This window comes from Lepidochelys olivacea, assembly GCF_965140295.1.
Source record: "Lepidochelys olivacea isolate rLepOli2 genome assembly, chromosome: 15".
NCBI classification, from domain to species: domain Eukaryota; kingdom Metazoa; phylum Chordata; order Testudines; family Cheloniidae; genus Lepidochelys; species Lepidochelys olivacea.
Genome location: NC_140425.1, coordinates 4,248,857 through 4,263,283, shown reverse-complemented (window position 1 = coordinate 4,263,283; position 14,427 = coordinate 4,248,857). Strand labels below are relative to the sequence as shown.

At 58.1% G+C, this 14,427-nt stretch overlaps 1 protein-coding gene across 10 annotated transcripts in view; it reads left to right on the top strand.

The window, feature by feature from the left end:
• Nucleotides 1-14,427, top strand: part of EMID1 (EMI domain containing 1) — a 93,414-nt gene that overhangs the window by 75,760 nt on the left and 3,227 nt on the right. Inside the window, exons 10-16 of one of the 10 annotated variants that reach the window (XM_084649022.1) lie at nt 679-816; nt 5,492-5,581; nt 7,089-7,141; nt 7,468-7,530; nt 9,070-9,114; nt 12,085-12,169; nt 13,907-13,967. In XM_084649022.1, coding sequence (XP_084505148.1) covers nt 679-816; nt 5,492-5,581; nt 7,089-7,141; nt 7,468-7,530; nt 9,070-9,114; nt 12,085-12,169; nt 13,907-13,932 — 500 coding nt within the window. In that variant the 3' untranslated portion in view covers nt 13,933-13,967. Of the gene's footprint in view, nt 1-678; nt 817-5,491; nt 5,582-7,088; nt 7,142-7,467; nt 7,531-9,069; nt 9,115-12,084; nt 12,170-12,501; nt 13,830-13,876; nt 13,968-14,427 lie in introns of those variants that run through there. The other 9 variants (XM_084649021.1, XM_084649023.1, XM_084649020.1 and 6 more) reach the window with 9 other exon arrangements.

Sequence of the window (14,427 nt, the reverse complement as noted above, 5' to 3'; positions counted from 1 at the left end):
GCAGACCAGGAGGAAGGGGAAGGGCCATTTCCACCCCTCGCCTTGCCCTGCTTTGCAGCCTCTCTGGCCATATATCAGGGTTAAGAGAAGCACAGGTGGGGCCACTGGGCCTCTGGCTGCAGAGCCAGCCTTCGGAGAACTGCCTCGTCCCCTGCCCGGCCCGGAGCCTGTGCTGTGCCAGCTGCAGGGCAGCAGGTAGGTCCCCTGGGGTGGGATAAGTCACGTGTCCAGATCCGGGATACTGAGGACCGTTCTGGGCTCTGCCATTGTGCAGCATCCTCCAGCCCGGACTGAGAGAAGGGGGTGGCACCCAATCCCCAAGGCAGCTCCATCAGCACACAGCAGCTTGGGTTCTGCCCCACACAGCACTGGAGCATGGCCGGTGAGCACCCTGCTAGCACTGGCTGGGGGGCAGGACTGCCTGGAGCCCTCTGCAGATCTGGCCTCGTCTTCCTGCCCAGGCTAAGGAAATACCCACAATGCCTTTCACTCAGGTGTGGTTTCTTGTCTTGTAACCAGGTTTCTATAGGGCGGCCGAGCCCACAAGCACGGCAGCTGTGCTGTGCAGGAAGGGTCACCCGTGTGGCGGCCCTGCCCAGGTGACGCCTGCAGCTCTAAAGCAAGAGTTGCTTTCGCTCAGCCCTCACGATCTTTCCTGCCTTTATTCTTCCTTTCTAGGCCCCCCGGGTCCGCCAGGGCAGGATGGTGCAAGGGGCATCCCCGGAGAGAAGGGATTTCCGGGTCTTCCAGGGCCTCCGGGACCCCCAGGCCCCCCTGCCCCAGTGGGGCCTACAGTATCCCGCATTGCTGACCCAAGTAAGTAGCTGGGAGGGGGGAGGGAGGAGGAAGTTACCTGGTTGGAGACAGAGCATGTGCGAGGGGGCGCTGGGCTGCAGTGGGGGAGTCAGTAGGGGATGGCCCCCGTGTGGCGCTCAGACGGGCTGGTTTCCAGAGGAGAGATGAAAGGTCCTGCCCTCCTGTGCTCATTAAAGGCCCTGGCACTTTACCAGCGAGTCAGTATGAACATGTCTTTCTGGTTGGGGGGGCTGGGAGCCGGGCAAGCTGGGCTTGATTCCGGCACCACTGGCTTTGGCTGCGTGACTGTCCAAGGAGACACCCAATGCGGCTGGAGATGCAGCAGTTCAGCCCTGGCCCTGGCCCCCCACACCCCAGATGCTTCGGGACTATTTAGAAAAGCTGGACAAGCACAAGTCCATGGGGCCGGATGCCCTGCATCCGAGAGTGCTAAAGGAGTTGGTGGATGTGATTGCAGAGCCATTGGCCATTATCTTTGAAAACTCATGGCTATTGGGGGAGGTCCTGGATGACTGGAAAAGAGCTAATGTAGTACCCATCTTTAAAAAAGGGAAGAAGGAGGAGCCGGGGAAGTAGGGGCATTGCCAGCAGATCGAGGGACGTGATCATTCCCCTCTATTCAACATTGGTGAGGCCTCATCTGGAGTACTGTGTCCAGTTTTGAGCCCCACACTATAAGAGGGATGTGGAAAAATTGGAAAATGTCCAGCGGAGGGCAACAAAAATGGTTAGGGGACTGGAACACATGACTTATGAGGAGAGGCTGAGGGAACTGGGATTGTTTAGTCTGCGGAAGACAAGAATGAGGGGGGATTTGATAGCTGCTTTCAACTACCTGAAAGGGGGTTCTAAGGAAGATGGATCTAGACTGTTCTCAGTGGTAGCAGATGACAGAACAAGGAGTAATGGTCTCAAGTTGCAGTGGGGGAGGTTTAGGTTGGATATTAGGAAACACTATTTCAGTAGAAGGGTGAAGCACTGGAATGGGTTACCTAGGGAGGTGGTGGAATCTCCTTCCTTAGAGGTTTTTAAGGTCAGGCTTGACAAAGCCCTGGCTGGGATGATTTAGTTGGTGTTGGTCCTGCTTTGAGCAGGGGGTTGGACTAGATGACCTCATGAGGTCCCTTCCAATCCTGATGTTCTATGATTCTGGGCTGTATTAACAGGAGTGTCATATGTAAAAGAGGAGAGGAAATTGTCCCGTTCTACTCGGCACTGGTGAGGCCTCAGCTGGAGCATTGCGCTCAATTCTAGGTGCCCCACTTTGGGAAAGATGTGGAGAGAGTCCAGAGAAGAGCAACAAAGATGATCAATCTGAGCTATGAGGAAAGGTTAGAAAAACTGGGCATGTTTAGTCTTGACAAAAAAAGGCCGAGGGGGACCTCATAAGAGTCTTCAAATGTGTTACGGGCTGTTCTAACGAGGACGGGGATCAGTTGTTCTCCATGTCCCCTGAAGGCAGGACAAGAAGTCATGGGCTTCATCTGCAGCAAGGGAGATTTAGGTTCGATATTTGGTTTTGCCTCAGCGCAGGGGCTCCACTTGATGACCTCTCAAGGTCCCTTCCAGTCTGACATTTCTGTGATTCTATGGGAGTGTCACTATATGGCAAAAGTTGAGAACCACTGGTTTAGATCACTGGGCATCAGGACTCCTGGGTTCCCTTTCTGACTCAGTGTGTGATCTGGGGCAAGTGGTTCCTCTCTCTGTGTTTAGTTACCTGTCTGTGAAATGCACATTTAACCCTTGCTATTCCTAGTATCTGTATCACTACACACCACTTTGGGACAGGAAGTGAAGGAGAGTGCTGTCTTCATTTGGAACGGAGAGCAGGAGCTAGCTCCTTACAATAAAGCCCAGCCTTGGTTCACTGATAACCTTATGTGGCTAGGATCTCAGCTTGTGTCTCATGTGAATGAGACACTATACTAGGGCATGGCCTTGGGACTGGCTCAGGGCACCACCTACCAAGTCCCCAGCTGCTCTTCCCACAGCGCCTGGGTTTCCCTTGGTGTGGGATCTCTTAGCCAAGCACAGGCCTACCCAGACAGTGGGTGTCATTGTGTCCTTGAAGAACCACGTACCTGGAAGCCCTTGCCAGTCACTGTGTCGGGCTCTCTGGCACTGAGGCGGGCGGGAGCCAATTCACTCAGTCAGATGCAGCTAAAACAGTCCTGTTGGACTCGCTCTGTGTCTCACTCCAGCCTCCTTATTGTCCTTTGCCTGATGCTGTAGTTACCCTGCGTTTGCACTAGGTAGCAGCACCCTGACAGCACCACTAGTCTCCACAGTGACAGGAAAGAGAAAAAGATAATGTGTTTGTGGCCCTGTGGCTGCCTTCTGAGGGAGAAAGCAGCTGGGGAGGGGCTGGCGCTGGAGGATTTTAAAGGGTTTTTTTGCTTAGAAATATCAGAAATGGCAAGTCTAGTCTCCCCCGGCTTTGCTGGAGGACTCCTTAGTGGCGTGGCAGGAGATGTATGCTGTAAGCTGTCACGTTTTCATTAAAGGGGAGGGGGATCCTTAACAAAGAGACCCTTTCTCCCCATGGTCGCTGGCTGCTGGAGTCTGATGAACAGAGTGGGCGTTGGTGCTCTAGCGGAATGCTCCCGGCACGGAGCACAGGGACAGGCCCTCAGGTTCAGATCCTGGCTCATCTGCTCAGAAGCTCGGGGCTGGAGGTGGGAGTCACTGTGTGAGGGTCTCTGGCTTGTGTCATATGGGAAGTCAGAGCAGCAGATGAAATCCCTCCCCCTCTCCAGTGCTCAGCTTTTACCGCCGTGGGATGCCCCAGTTCTCCAGTCAGCCACAGAGTCTCCCAGGTTAGATGAGACTTGATATTTGAATGTAAAATATTTCTTTTTAAATAAAACCCTTCTAGAGTGTCTTTCTCCATCATAGAAAAGCACACACAAGAAAAGGGCCTGAGCCCAACTGTGTGTTTCCTTTGAGGCTCATCTTTGCCTTTCTCATTCACATGCTGGGAGCCAGGGTCCCTAGCCCTAAGCTTCTGGCACCCACAGTCCTCATCCTTGGAGCATGGCCTAGTGGAGCGAGCACTGGACTGGGCCTCAAGAAACACAGCTTCTATTCCCAGCTCTGGCCTGCTGGGTGCCCTTGGGCAACCCACTTCCCCTCCCTGGGCCTCAGTTTCCCCTCTGTGAACTGGAGATGATGACACTGGCCTCCTTCGTCAAGCACTTGGAGACCTACTGATGACAAGTGCTGTGTGTGAGCTAGGTGTTGTTATTACACTTCAGCCTGTACCCAGGTGGCGTGCAAGCCATCACGCAGTGCCCTGCAGCCTGGGAGCGGAGCTGTGCCAGCGAGGTGACCCGGTCTCACGGGGGGTGGCATTGCCCCAGTAGCCGCGGCAGGACTGCGCACTGATGTGACTTCACTGGGCAGGTGCCAGAGCCCAAAGCCGGGAGCCTTAGCAGTACCTCAGCCGGAGGCGTTAACCACTTCACTGCTGCAGGGTCCGCTGTGGTGGGGCCTGCCTGGGCTGTCCCCAGAAAATGTCAGCAGGAAGAAGCCCGGGGCCACCTCCCGCTGGGTCCCTCCATGTGGCAAGGGACACAATGCAAGGCATGGACTCCAGTCCTGGGCGTCTCCTCTGGGAGGGAGGCAGAGCAGGGGAGCCAGGGTGTGCCTCAGCGGAGCCTTGCGTCCAGCACCTCTCCAGCAGACACTCGCCTCCCATGGCTGCAGGTTCTAGTGGGTACGTTTAACGGTCCTAGGCCCTTGTCCTGGATTGGATTGGCCTGCTCTGCCCCCTAGTGGCCAGATTTAGCAGCCAACCTCCACAGGCTAGAGTGCAGCTGCTGGACACTTGCTAAACTAAAACCACTCAGCTTGGGTGCGGATCAAACCATTTCTGGGCAAGGCTTCCAGCTGCATGTGCGCCCGGGCCTGTCTAACTGTGCCCGCGCGATGAGCCTGTACGTGCACCTCTGCAGGCCCTAGTACTCCACTCTTGTATAGCTCTTTTTGGTGGTGATCTCAAAGTGTGTTACAGAGGAAGGCAATAGCATTATCCCCATTTTATAGATGGGGAAACTGGGGCACAGAGCAAGTGACTTGTTCAAGGTCACCCAGAAGGTCAGATCAGGGAACAGAACCCAGATCTCCTGGGTCCCCGTCTAGTGCCCTCGCCACTTGGCCACACATGGATTTGGGCATATATGTCTGAATGTACAGGGACTGGTGTATGCGTCTGAGCAAGGACTGCCATACGTGGCAGTCAGTGCCTATGGACTACCCAGACAAAGTGTGTGTGATTCATCTCCACACAGCAGCCGGAGCACTGAGGAGAAGAGCCTGCCACTCAGTCAGTGGGAGAGGCTTGTGCAGAAGGCTTGCGCCTGACCCCTGCTGGTAACCATGGTGGCCTGTGCATACGGGCACATGTGTGCGTGAGTCTGATCAGCTGTATCTCCGCGTGGCTGGCTGGCTGCTGTGTCCCTGCTGTGCCATACCCAGCAGATCTGGCCCTCTGCCCAAATCTCGCTGAGCAAGCGGCTGAACTGGGCCCAGTCTGGCTGTGCAGTTGGCCCATGCTAAGGGATGTTGGGCCCATTTCACTGTGGCTCCAGGAGGAAAAGGGGGCTCCTCAGAGTCCTTATAAGCCAGCACCGCCTGGCAGTCCCCTCTAATCTCTCCTCCCTCCATGTCCCAGGGGACCCGCTTCTGTCAAACACCTTCACTGAATCTGACAGCGTTGGCACTATGGGGCCTGCGGGACCCCCAGGGCCTTCAGGGCCAATAGGTAAGTTCCCCTCCTCCCCGTTCCTCACTGGCGCTCTGATGTCCAGGTCGCTGGTTACCCCATCCAGTGGAGGTCTCCCTGTAGTCCCCCACGGCCTCCATGGGGCTTTACGGGATGGACTTTGCCCACGGCAAGGCTGGCACAAGGAATTCCAAGCTGAGGGATACACATCCCTTGGGAATGTGCCATCGATGGTTGGGCATAACAGCAGGGATATGAGCCTGGTGCTGCCAGCCGAGGGGGTGCCACCCTCAGGGTGCCATTTGGAACTGGGGTACCACTGAGCCCACCTGACCCACCAGCCTGGGCTCCCTTTACACTGTACTGCTATGCAGCCTATCAAGCCCTTCCCCAGGCTTCAGACTGCACTTTACCAGCACACATACAAGTAGGGGGACACACAGATGCTGAGATCAGCTCTGCATGGGAAGGCTCAGCTAAAGAACTGAAGTGCTGTACTCAAGTGCACACCCCACTCTGGAGTGTAGACCCAAAATTTCACCATCTTGTGCCGCTCAGAGAACTGTACAGCGTAAGCTCGTGAAATTTGCCCCCCTCCCTCAATGTGGAGAGAGATATGCAACAGCTTTCTGCCCCAAGTTATGATTTCCACACACTGGTCTTAGACAAAACAAAACAAGTTTATTAACTACAAAAGGTAGATTTTAAATGATTATAAGGGATAGCAAACAGATCGAAGCAGATTACCCAGCAAATAGAACAAATACACAATCTAAGCTTAATATACTAAAGAAATTGGATACGTGTAACAGCTTCTCACCCTAAATGTTGTTTTAGGCAGATTGCAGAGAGTCTTGAAGGCTGGCTGCTCTTGCTTGCAGCTTAAAACTCCAGGGATCCCTTTCACAGGCCAGACCTCTTCCCAGCCTGGGCTCAGCCCTTCTCCCCAGCTCCGTCCTTTTGTTCTCCTGTGTTTCCAGCCATCCTCTTTCTTGGGTGGGGAGTCAGTGAAGAACAAACCACAATGATGTCATTCCCCTGCCTTAAATAATGTTTGCATGTGGCGGGAACCCTTTGACTCCCACACCTGGTCAGTGGAAAAACACTAGCATTATGATGGAGTCCAGTACCAAGTGACTTGGTCACATGTCCCTCTAGGGCCACCACAGCCATGATTCAGAGGCTGTTTGTAGCGTCGCCAGGAAGGCTTCCCAGTGGGAGATTAGCATCTTCTGAGACCTATTGTTCTCCCCTAATGGCCTATCCTAGCCAGCCATCTAAACTGCATTCTGTCTAGTGGGCGTTCCCCAGGTGTAAACACATTTGTAATAGGTGCATATACAATATTCCTAACTTCAGATACCAAAATGATACATGCATACAAATAAGATAATCATATTCCGTAAATCATAACTTTCCAATGATATGTCACATGCCTCATTTTGCGCAAAATACATCATAATTATGTCATACTCATATCAGAATTATATTATTATGAAGAATATGGGGCATAATTACACAGTGTGTTCTGCTCCTCTTGTTCCAGGTCCTCTGGGCCCCCCAGGGCCAGTTGGGCTACCAGGCCCTCCGGGACGCAATGTAAGTGCTGTATCTGGGGGAAAAGAGGCAGGGGGCACAGGGAGCTGCCTATGGGGTGGGGGGCAGGGCCTGAGTATCTTATCTCTCCTGTTGGGATGGGTATGTGATCTGCTTCCCCAAGTCACCCCTGCCCTGAGTACATGAGACCCCTTCTCCCCTCCCCATGGCACTCAAGAACTGCCCTCCCTCTCCTGGATACACAAGAACCCCCCATCACCTGGGTATCTGGAGCCAGCCCCCTCCAGTGGTGCCAGCTAGGCTGTGGCCAGGCTGGGGAGAGCAGCCCCTGAAACCAGGATGCTGATGCTGTCATTGTTGCTGTGCAGGGGTTACCCGGAGAGCCAGGTGCTGACGGAGCCGCCGGTCCCCCAGGGGAGAAAGGAGACAGAGTGAGTGACCCCCAGCCCCTGCCGCGCAGCTAGTAGCCAGGGCCGTGTGTGAGGGGACAGGGCTGCAGAGGGGTGCATGGGGCAAGGCTGAGGGCAGGGGCAATGGTGGAGCAGGGGCATTCTGCCTTTGCAAGGCCAGGTGCAGACACTGGTGTTGCTCTGGGCTGGTCCAGCGGGCACTGCCTATGTCTTGCAGGGCGATGGCCCAGCCAGCCCCTGCCACCAGACCACTTCCCAGGCCATTGCCAGAGGCTGGAGCTCAGCCCTGGTGGGTGGAGGGTTTACCGCTCGCAGGAGCAGCTCCCTGGCTCCGTGACTGTCAAGTGGGTCAGAGCGCAGACCCTTCGCTCTCAGGCTGGGGTCCTGTCCAGGGGCCTGTCTGAGACGAGGTGGGTTGCTGGACACATGCCTCTGTCTCTGCCACTACAACCAGCTTCTTCGCTGGCAGCTTGGGCAGAGAGGCCATGGAGACAACGTTCCCCTCCTGGGACAGGCTTGGGCACAGAGGCAGGGACAGTGCCAGGGCTCCATCGGGGACCCCTTCCACCTCCACGGACGGCAGTGCTGCCTCCACTAGCAGAGGGAGAAAAACGGCTTTCCCCATCCATCCATTCCCAGGCTGTGCCCTGCCACCCTGGGGATGGCAGAGACTCGGGTTCACGGGAGTGAACTCCACAAGTGGGCGATGGTGTGCCAGACGAACAAGCACACGAGGGGCAGGGGTCTGCCCAAAATCCATGTGCCGTTCCACTGCTCCTTACTCAGAGGCCTGGCTGTCTGTGAGATGCCGGAGGGGCTGGGGCAGTGTGCCAGGCCACAGCCAGGCACTCGCTGCCTTCTCTCTCTAGGGCCCTCCTGGCTCTCCTGGGAGCAGAGGCTTGGATGGGGACCGTGTATGTTGTGGGGCTTGATCCCTCAAATCCATTCCAGTGCTCTGTATGTTGGGGGGGGAGCCCCGATCCAAGATTCCAGAGCCCCACGGCCTACATGGGGAGGGGCCACTCCTCATGCCCCACAGCCCACACCCAAAGCCCCGCACCCCACGCTGGGAGAGGCTGTCTGTGCCCCTCCCTCCCAGAGCCCCCGCCCCATGCTGGGAGAGGCTGTGTGTGCCCCCTGTCCCTCAGAGCCCCGCGACCCACGCTGGGAGAGGTCTCTCTGTGTCCCCCACCCCAGAGCCCCCCACCCCATGCTGGGAGAGGGCTGTCTGTGCCCCCTCTCCCCCAGAGCCCCCGAGCCACGCAGGGAGAGAGCTGTCTGTGTCCCCCCCACCCCAGAGCCCCCGCCCCATGCTTGGAGATGGCTGTCTGTGCCCCTCACCCCAGGGCTCCCTGTCCCACACTGGGAAGATGTCCCTCCTCATGCTGGGGTGTGCCCTGTGCTCTCCACTCTGGGGAAGGGTGGATCCTTCCCGTATGCCCCTCCCAGCAGGCCTCTTCTGTCCCCTCCCCCCAGGCTTCTCATCCTCGGGTGCCCCTTGTGTCAGCAGCCCTGGGCTGGCTCCGGCTCACGCTGGCATCTCTCTTGTCTCTGTTTCAGGGGCAGCTGGGTCCAAAAGGCGAGCAGGGGGAGAAGGGCACCTGGGTAAGCACAGGGCACCAGCCGCTCGCTCACCCACTGCTGTTCTGCACACTGCACCCGGAACTGGCACCAGCCTCCCGGGGGGGCATAGGGCTTTGCATTGCAGCATCCTGCCACAACCCCTCAGCCCCATAGACAGAGCCTGCTCCGCCAGGCTCCGGGGGCCAGAGAGGCAGTGCTGGGGCCTCCCCTTGACATCCCTGGTTAACGCGGTGTCCCATGTGGAGGGGACGGGACCACAGAGCCGCTTCTCTCCCCTCATGGCCCAGAGGCTGCTTGGAAGCCCCCTGCCCTGCCCGTGAGCGCCCCCTCCTAGGAGAGCAGAAACCTGCCCTGCCTGAAGCCGGGGCTCCCTCGAGTCTGCAGGGCGCATCCCCCCGCCATGGCGCTGTGGCACTCCACATTCCATCCCCCTCACCGTGGAAACGTCCCTGGCAGGGCTGTGGCCAGGCGCGCCCTCCTCCCGTCCGCTGGAGGCCCAGCTGGCCTGCCAGTCTCTGGACCTGGCCCCTTCCATGGGACGCCCCGCATGACGCCCAGCTACTTCTGGGCCTTTCCACTGCCATCGCTGCCACACCGGGCATGGCGGGGGAAAGCTTTGGGCCCATTTCAGCCTGACCTCCCCCGCCCGCCAATCCTGAACCAGGCTCTAGCCTGGGCTTCCCGTCGCCTCTCGTACACAGACACGTTCACAGCTGGCCAAGCCTTCAGCCCTGGCTGCTGCAGGGGGGCTCGCCATGCGGGCCGGGATGGGATGAAAGGTCAGCGGTGCCATTCCAAGCTGCCAGGCAGGGTGGGGCTCAGCATAGGTGCCAGGAGAGGAAGTGGCTGCCAGGTTGGGGAAGCCGCATGGATGGATGATGGCAGTGTAGCTCCGAAGAGGAGACGGGCTGCTGGGATCTGCCAGGTTGCCCCCGGGATGGCCCCGCAGAGGGGAATTAATGATGCTGGCAGGTTGTGGCATGGAGCCAAAGGCCATGGCTTGTTTCCCCTTACCTGCTCCAGCCTCGGTGGGATCGGGGGGCTGTGGCCAGGCCATGCTGACTGGGGAGGGGGACATGGTGGCAGCCCTGACTGAGCACCCTGGTCCCTCTGGAGCTCAGCCCATGCCCCATCCATCTTTCTCTCTTTCTGTCTCTCTCATGCTCCATTTCTTCCCCACCCCCCTCACCCCCTGGGATCTTTCCCATCATCACCCCCCATCCCTGGGGCCCACTCCTCGGCCCTTCCGCTCTCGGGGCCGTGTCTGCTGGAGACACTGGATCCTCCCACTTCTATCCCTTTGCACAAAGCTGGGAAGGCCTCTCTGGGAACGGGGACTGGGGCCAGCGCCAGGGGACCGGCTCACAGTACGGGCCCCCACCAGGCCAGTGTGAATATTCGTGCCGATGGCGAAGCTGGATCTGTCCCCACAGTGCCTGGACTGCGTGGAGCCGCAGGGCAGGGCTGGCCCAGAGAAGTGGGTGGTGCCAGGGCTTCCAGCCCCCCGTGTCCTGGTTGTGGGGTTAGCGATTGATACAGCTGTGGGAACCTCTCTTTACATGTGTCTCCATCTGCCTGCTGGCTGCAGGGAGTCCTGCTCCTAACCTGCAGCATGCGCCCTCTCCACTCCCTGTGTGCCCCCCACTCTGCCCGGCACAAGGCTAGCAGCTGTCCTTTTGTGCTGCTGGGACAGCCCTGCCTGGCTCCCGCCCCCCGATCATTGGCTGACAGGTACCAGCTAGCCCCTCCTTGCCTCCTTAATGTCCCTGACTGCATGGCTCCCATCCCCGTCTCTCACCGCCCCCACCCTGCACTTGGAAGTGCAGAGCCAGTGCTAGCCCCTCACACGGACCCGCTGGCGCCGGACCCGCTGGCAGCGAATCTCTGTGGGCGGAGGAGGAAGAAGGGTGGTTGCTTTGGGGAGCAGGAACCGAGATCTGCTCTGGGTGCCTCCCCTTCCCTATCCCAGGGACATTCCCGGGGCACTTGGATGCTAGGGAAGCCAGGAGGGATTGCAGGGGCTGCAGCAGCATCCAGCCTTTCAAAGCCCAGAACCAGCTTGGGGCAGACCAGCATCTGAGGGGTGTGAAGAGCCTTGTCCCGGCTTGAACCCCATCAGCTGACACAGCCAGGAGACAAAATGGGGGTCTTGAGGTGCAAGCCCCCTGGAGGCAGCCCCAGGGTGAGAATCCTGGTGTGGCCCAACAGCAGCCCCTGCAGGCCAACATGAGCACTGCGCTCCCAGCTATTCCCGCCTGGGGACTACAGCAGAGATGAGTGAGGGGTGCAATGGGTGAGGCCACCCTGCAGTGCAGGGCCCCAGTGCAGCGCTTTGCCAGGGTCCTTGTGGGAACGCGGACAGCGCAGAGTGGTGCTCTGGAGCCAGAACAGGCAGCAGTTTAGACTGTTCCAAAGGCTACTGCATTTCCTGAGCCCCCCCAAGCCCATGGCTGGCTGCGCACTCAGCAGTCCCTTCCCCCAAGCTCTGAAATGCAGCCAACTCTAGGCCGGGGCATGGCAGCCATGCTGCACGAGGGATCATGGGGCTTGGTGAGCTGGGGCTACCTGGATGGGCTGCACTCGCACCTGCAGGGGTGGGGGGAAGGGACAGGGGATAGTGGCCAGCGATGGGATTCAGCCAGAGGGCTGCTGCTTAATCTGAGACTCAGGCTCTTCCCGTCTCCCGCATGAGCTGACCTAGCTCTTCCCTCTCCAGCAGCATGTGTGTTTGTCATGAGCTGTGCCAGGTGAATGCTGCAGAATGCCACCCAGCCCAGCCTGCTCCCTGAGGGTCAGCATGTGCATGCCTGTTATGTCAGTGCCCAGCTGGGGCAGGAGGGGCTTTTTAACCAGCTGCCCACACCCCCTCGAGAGAGGGCGGCTGGGCTGTTCATCCCTCTTCTTTTCCCCCCACTTTGCCTGAGGTCCCGGGGGTCGGAGTGCACCCGCGGGCATTCCCTTCACGGCTGGATCTGTCTCTTTCGTCCACAGGGGGAGGGGTTACACCAGCTCCGAGAGGCTTTGAAGATTTTAGCTGAAAGGGTTTTAATCTTGGAAACAATGATTGGGCTTTATGGTGAGTAGAGACAGACAGGAGGACAGAATTCCAGGCTGCTGGTGTGGGGCTGAGCTCCCAGCGAGGGGCAGAGCAGGACGCGGGAGCGCCCATGCACGCTGCCACCACACAAACAGTGCTCCCTGCTTCCAGCCCACGGTACTGCACAGCCCCATGGTGCGAGGAGGGCCAGTGAGTCAGGCTGTGGGGTGGGCTGAGGCTGGGGCTTGCAGTCCCCACACCTCCCTGCACTGGGAGCTTTGCCTGTTTGTTGATGGCAGCCGGTGGGATTTAGTCCGCCTGCCATGTGGGTCGGCAGTGTTGCCTAAGATGACATCATTCCGCTTCAACAGGGCTTAGGGCAACTGTGGAAACCCAGGCTTTGATGGCCTCACAGTGGCCTCCCACCTGCTGATGTCCTGGAGCTGCTGGAGGAGGAAAATCCCAGACCTCCCCCGCACAGGGGGAGGGTCACGGGAACCAGGACAGCAGCATACCCCCAAACCCCAACCCACGCACCCAGGCACTGACATCGCCAGGGAGTGCAGCTAGACCAGCGCCGTGAGGACGGGCCGCTTGGATGCATCTGTACTCAGTGGGGAAGGGGCAGCTCCCACTGCGGTGAATGGACCTGCGGGGCATGGCTAGGGACTGAGTACTGGGGCGTTCCCCAGGGATCTGCCTGCAGTTGGAGAATGCCCCCTAGTGGCAGCAGGCTGACGGGATTGTTAATTACAGATTTTCCTTTCTCTTATGGTGGTTTAATATTTGTGTTGGGGCCCCATTGTGCTGGGTGCCGTACAGGTTCCCAGTGAAAAGATGGCCCCTGCACCAAGGCACCTACACCTTGAACACATGGCAGAGGCTCTCTTGGGCAGAGGAGAAGCACCTTTAAAATGACATTGAAATATTTTTAAGGATTAACTAAAAACAGCCCCTCAGTCCCCAGTGGCATCCAGGTTGGTGCCCTTTAATGGTGAAAGGACTGGGGTCATTTATGGGGCTACCACATCAGAATCCCTTCATTTTGTGCCGGACCTTTCCCAGCCACTGCCTCCCGCAGCACTTGGAGTAATGATCAGGGCTGAGGGACGTGAGGAGGCGGGAGAGAAGTTGATAGGAAAGGAAAGCAGGAGGCCTGGGGGGGGGTTCACCCACGGATGCAGCGGGGGAGCCTCCCACAACAGCATAACATTCTGGGAGGGCCCGAAAGAGGAGGCAAGTGCTGGCTGAGCAGAGGGAGCCAGGAGAGGTAGGGAACCCCAGAGCTGCTCCCTGTTCAGGGGGACGGATCTGAGTGCAGGAGTAAAGGATTCTCTCTGTTCCCACCTGGACTCTGAGTTCAATGGGAGCTAGAGGTCTGACCCTGTCTTCTCCTGGTGAGAGCCTTGCAGCCTTCTCCCCTGGAGCCTGGTGGTGTGCATCCAACAGCATGGAACCTGCCTCCTGCTCCTCAGAACAGCCTGCTGGCCCTGACAGCAGGGAGAGAGGGGAGAGCATTTACCTGTGCAAAGCACCCATCCTCCAAAGGGCGTACAGGAGCAATCGCCTGGCTGGAGCCATCTGAGATCCCTTGGGGATCCCTTCTCCTCACAGAGGAAGTTCCTCCCCCAGGCCTCCAAGCTGGTGTCCTGGTTCCCTGACTCAGCCCTCAGTGACGGATCCCCCTCCCTTCCCCCATCGAGGGTGAATGAATTCGCACTCTGTGCTCTTCTCGATCTCCACTAGGCCATTAGCTTACAATCCTTCCTACAGCAGCAGGCCCAGCTGGAGCTCCTGGCTAGAAGGGTCACCTTGCTGGAAGCCATCATCTGGCCAGGTAACAAGAGGCTCAACTTTTCCTACTCTGTTCTTCCTCAGCATGATTTCTGAACTGTGTGAGCTGGACTCCTTGAATGGCTGGGCCGCTCGGAGCCAGCCCTTTGACGGGGACCCCGTTGTATCCGTGGGCTCCCCTTTGCATGCCGAGTCTGTGGATGACAACTCCTCTGTGTGTTTGGAGCCAGATGGTTGGGATTCCAGTTAGGTGCTGATACAACCCTTCCTGTCTCGTAACTGCCAGCTGGGGATGGGGAGAGGTGCTAGTACTTGAAGCCACGAATGGGGCATCCCTAACTCAGACTGCAGGGCACGTCTGCATGGGTCTGTCCTGCAGCTCTGTGGGGCTCCTCCTCTCGCGGTGCCATTGGCACTTCGCAGCATGAGCTATGGCACAAGAGTGCCTTGGGCGTCTGCACTGGGTGTCACTCAGGTGCACTGACCATTCGTGGTTTAGCTTG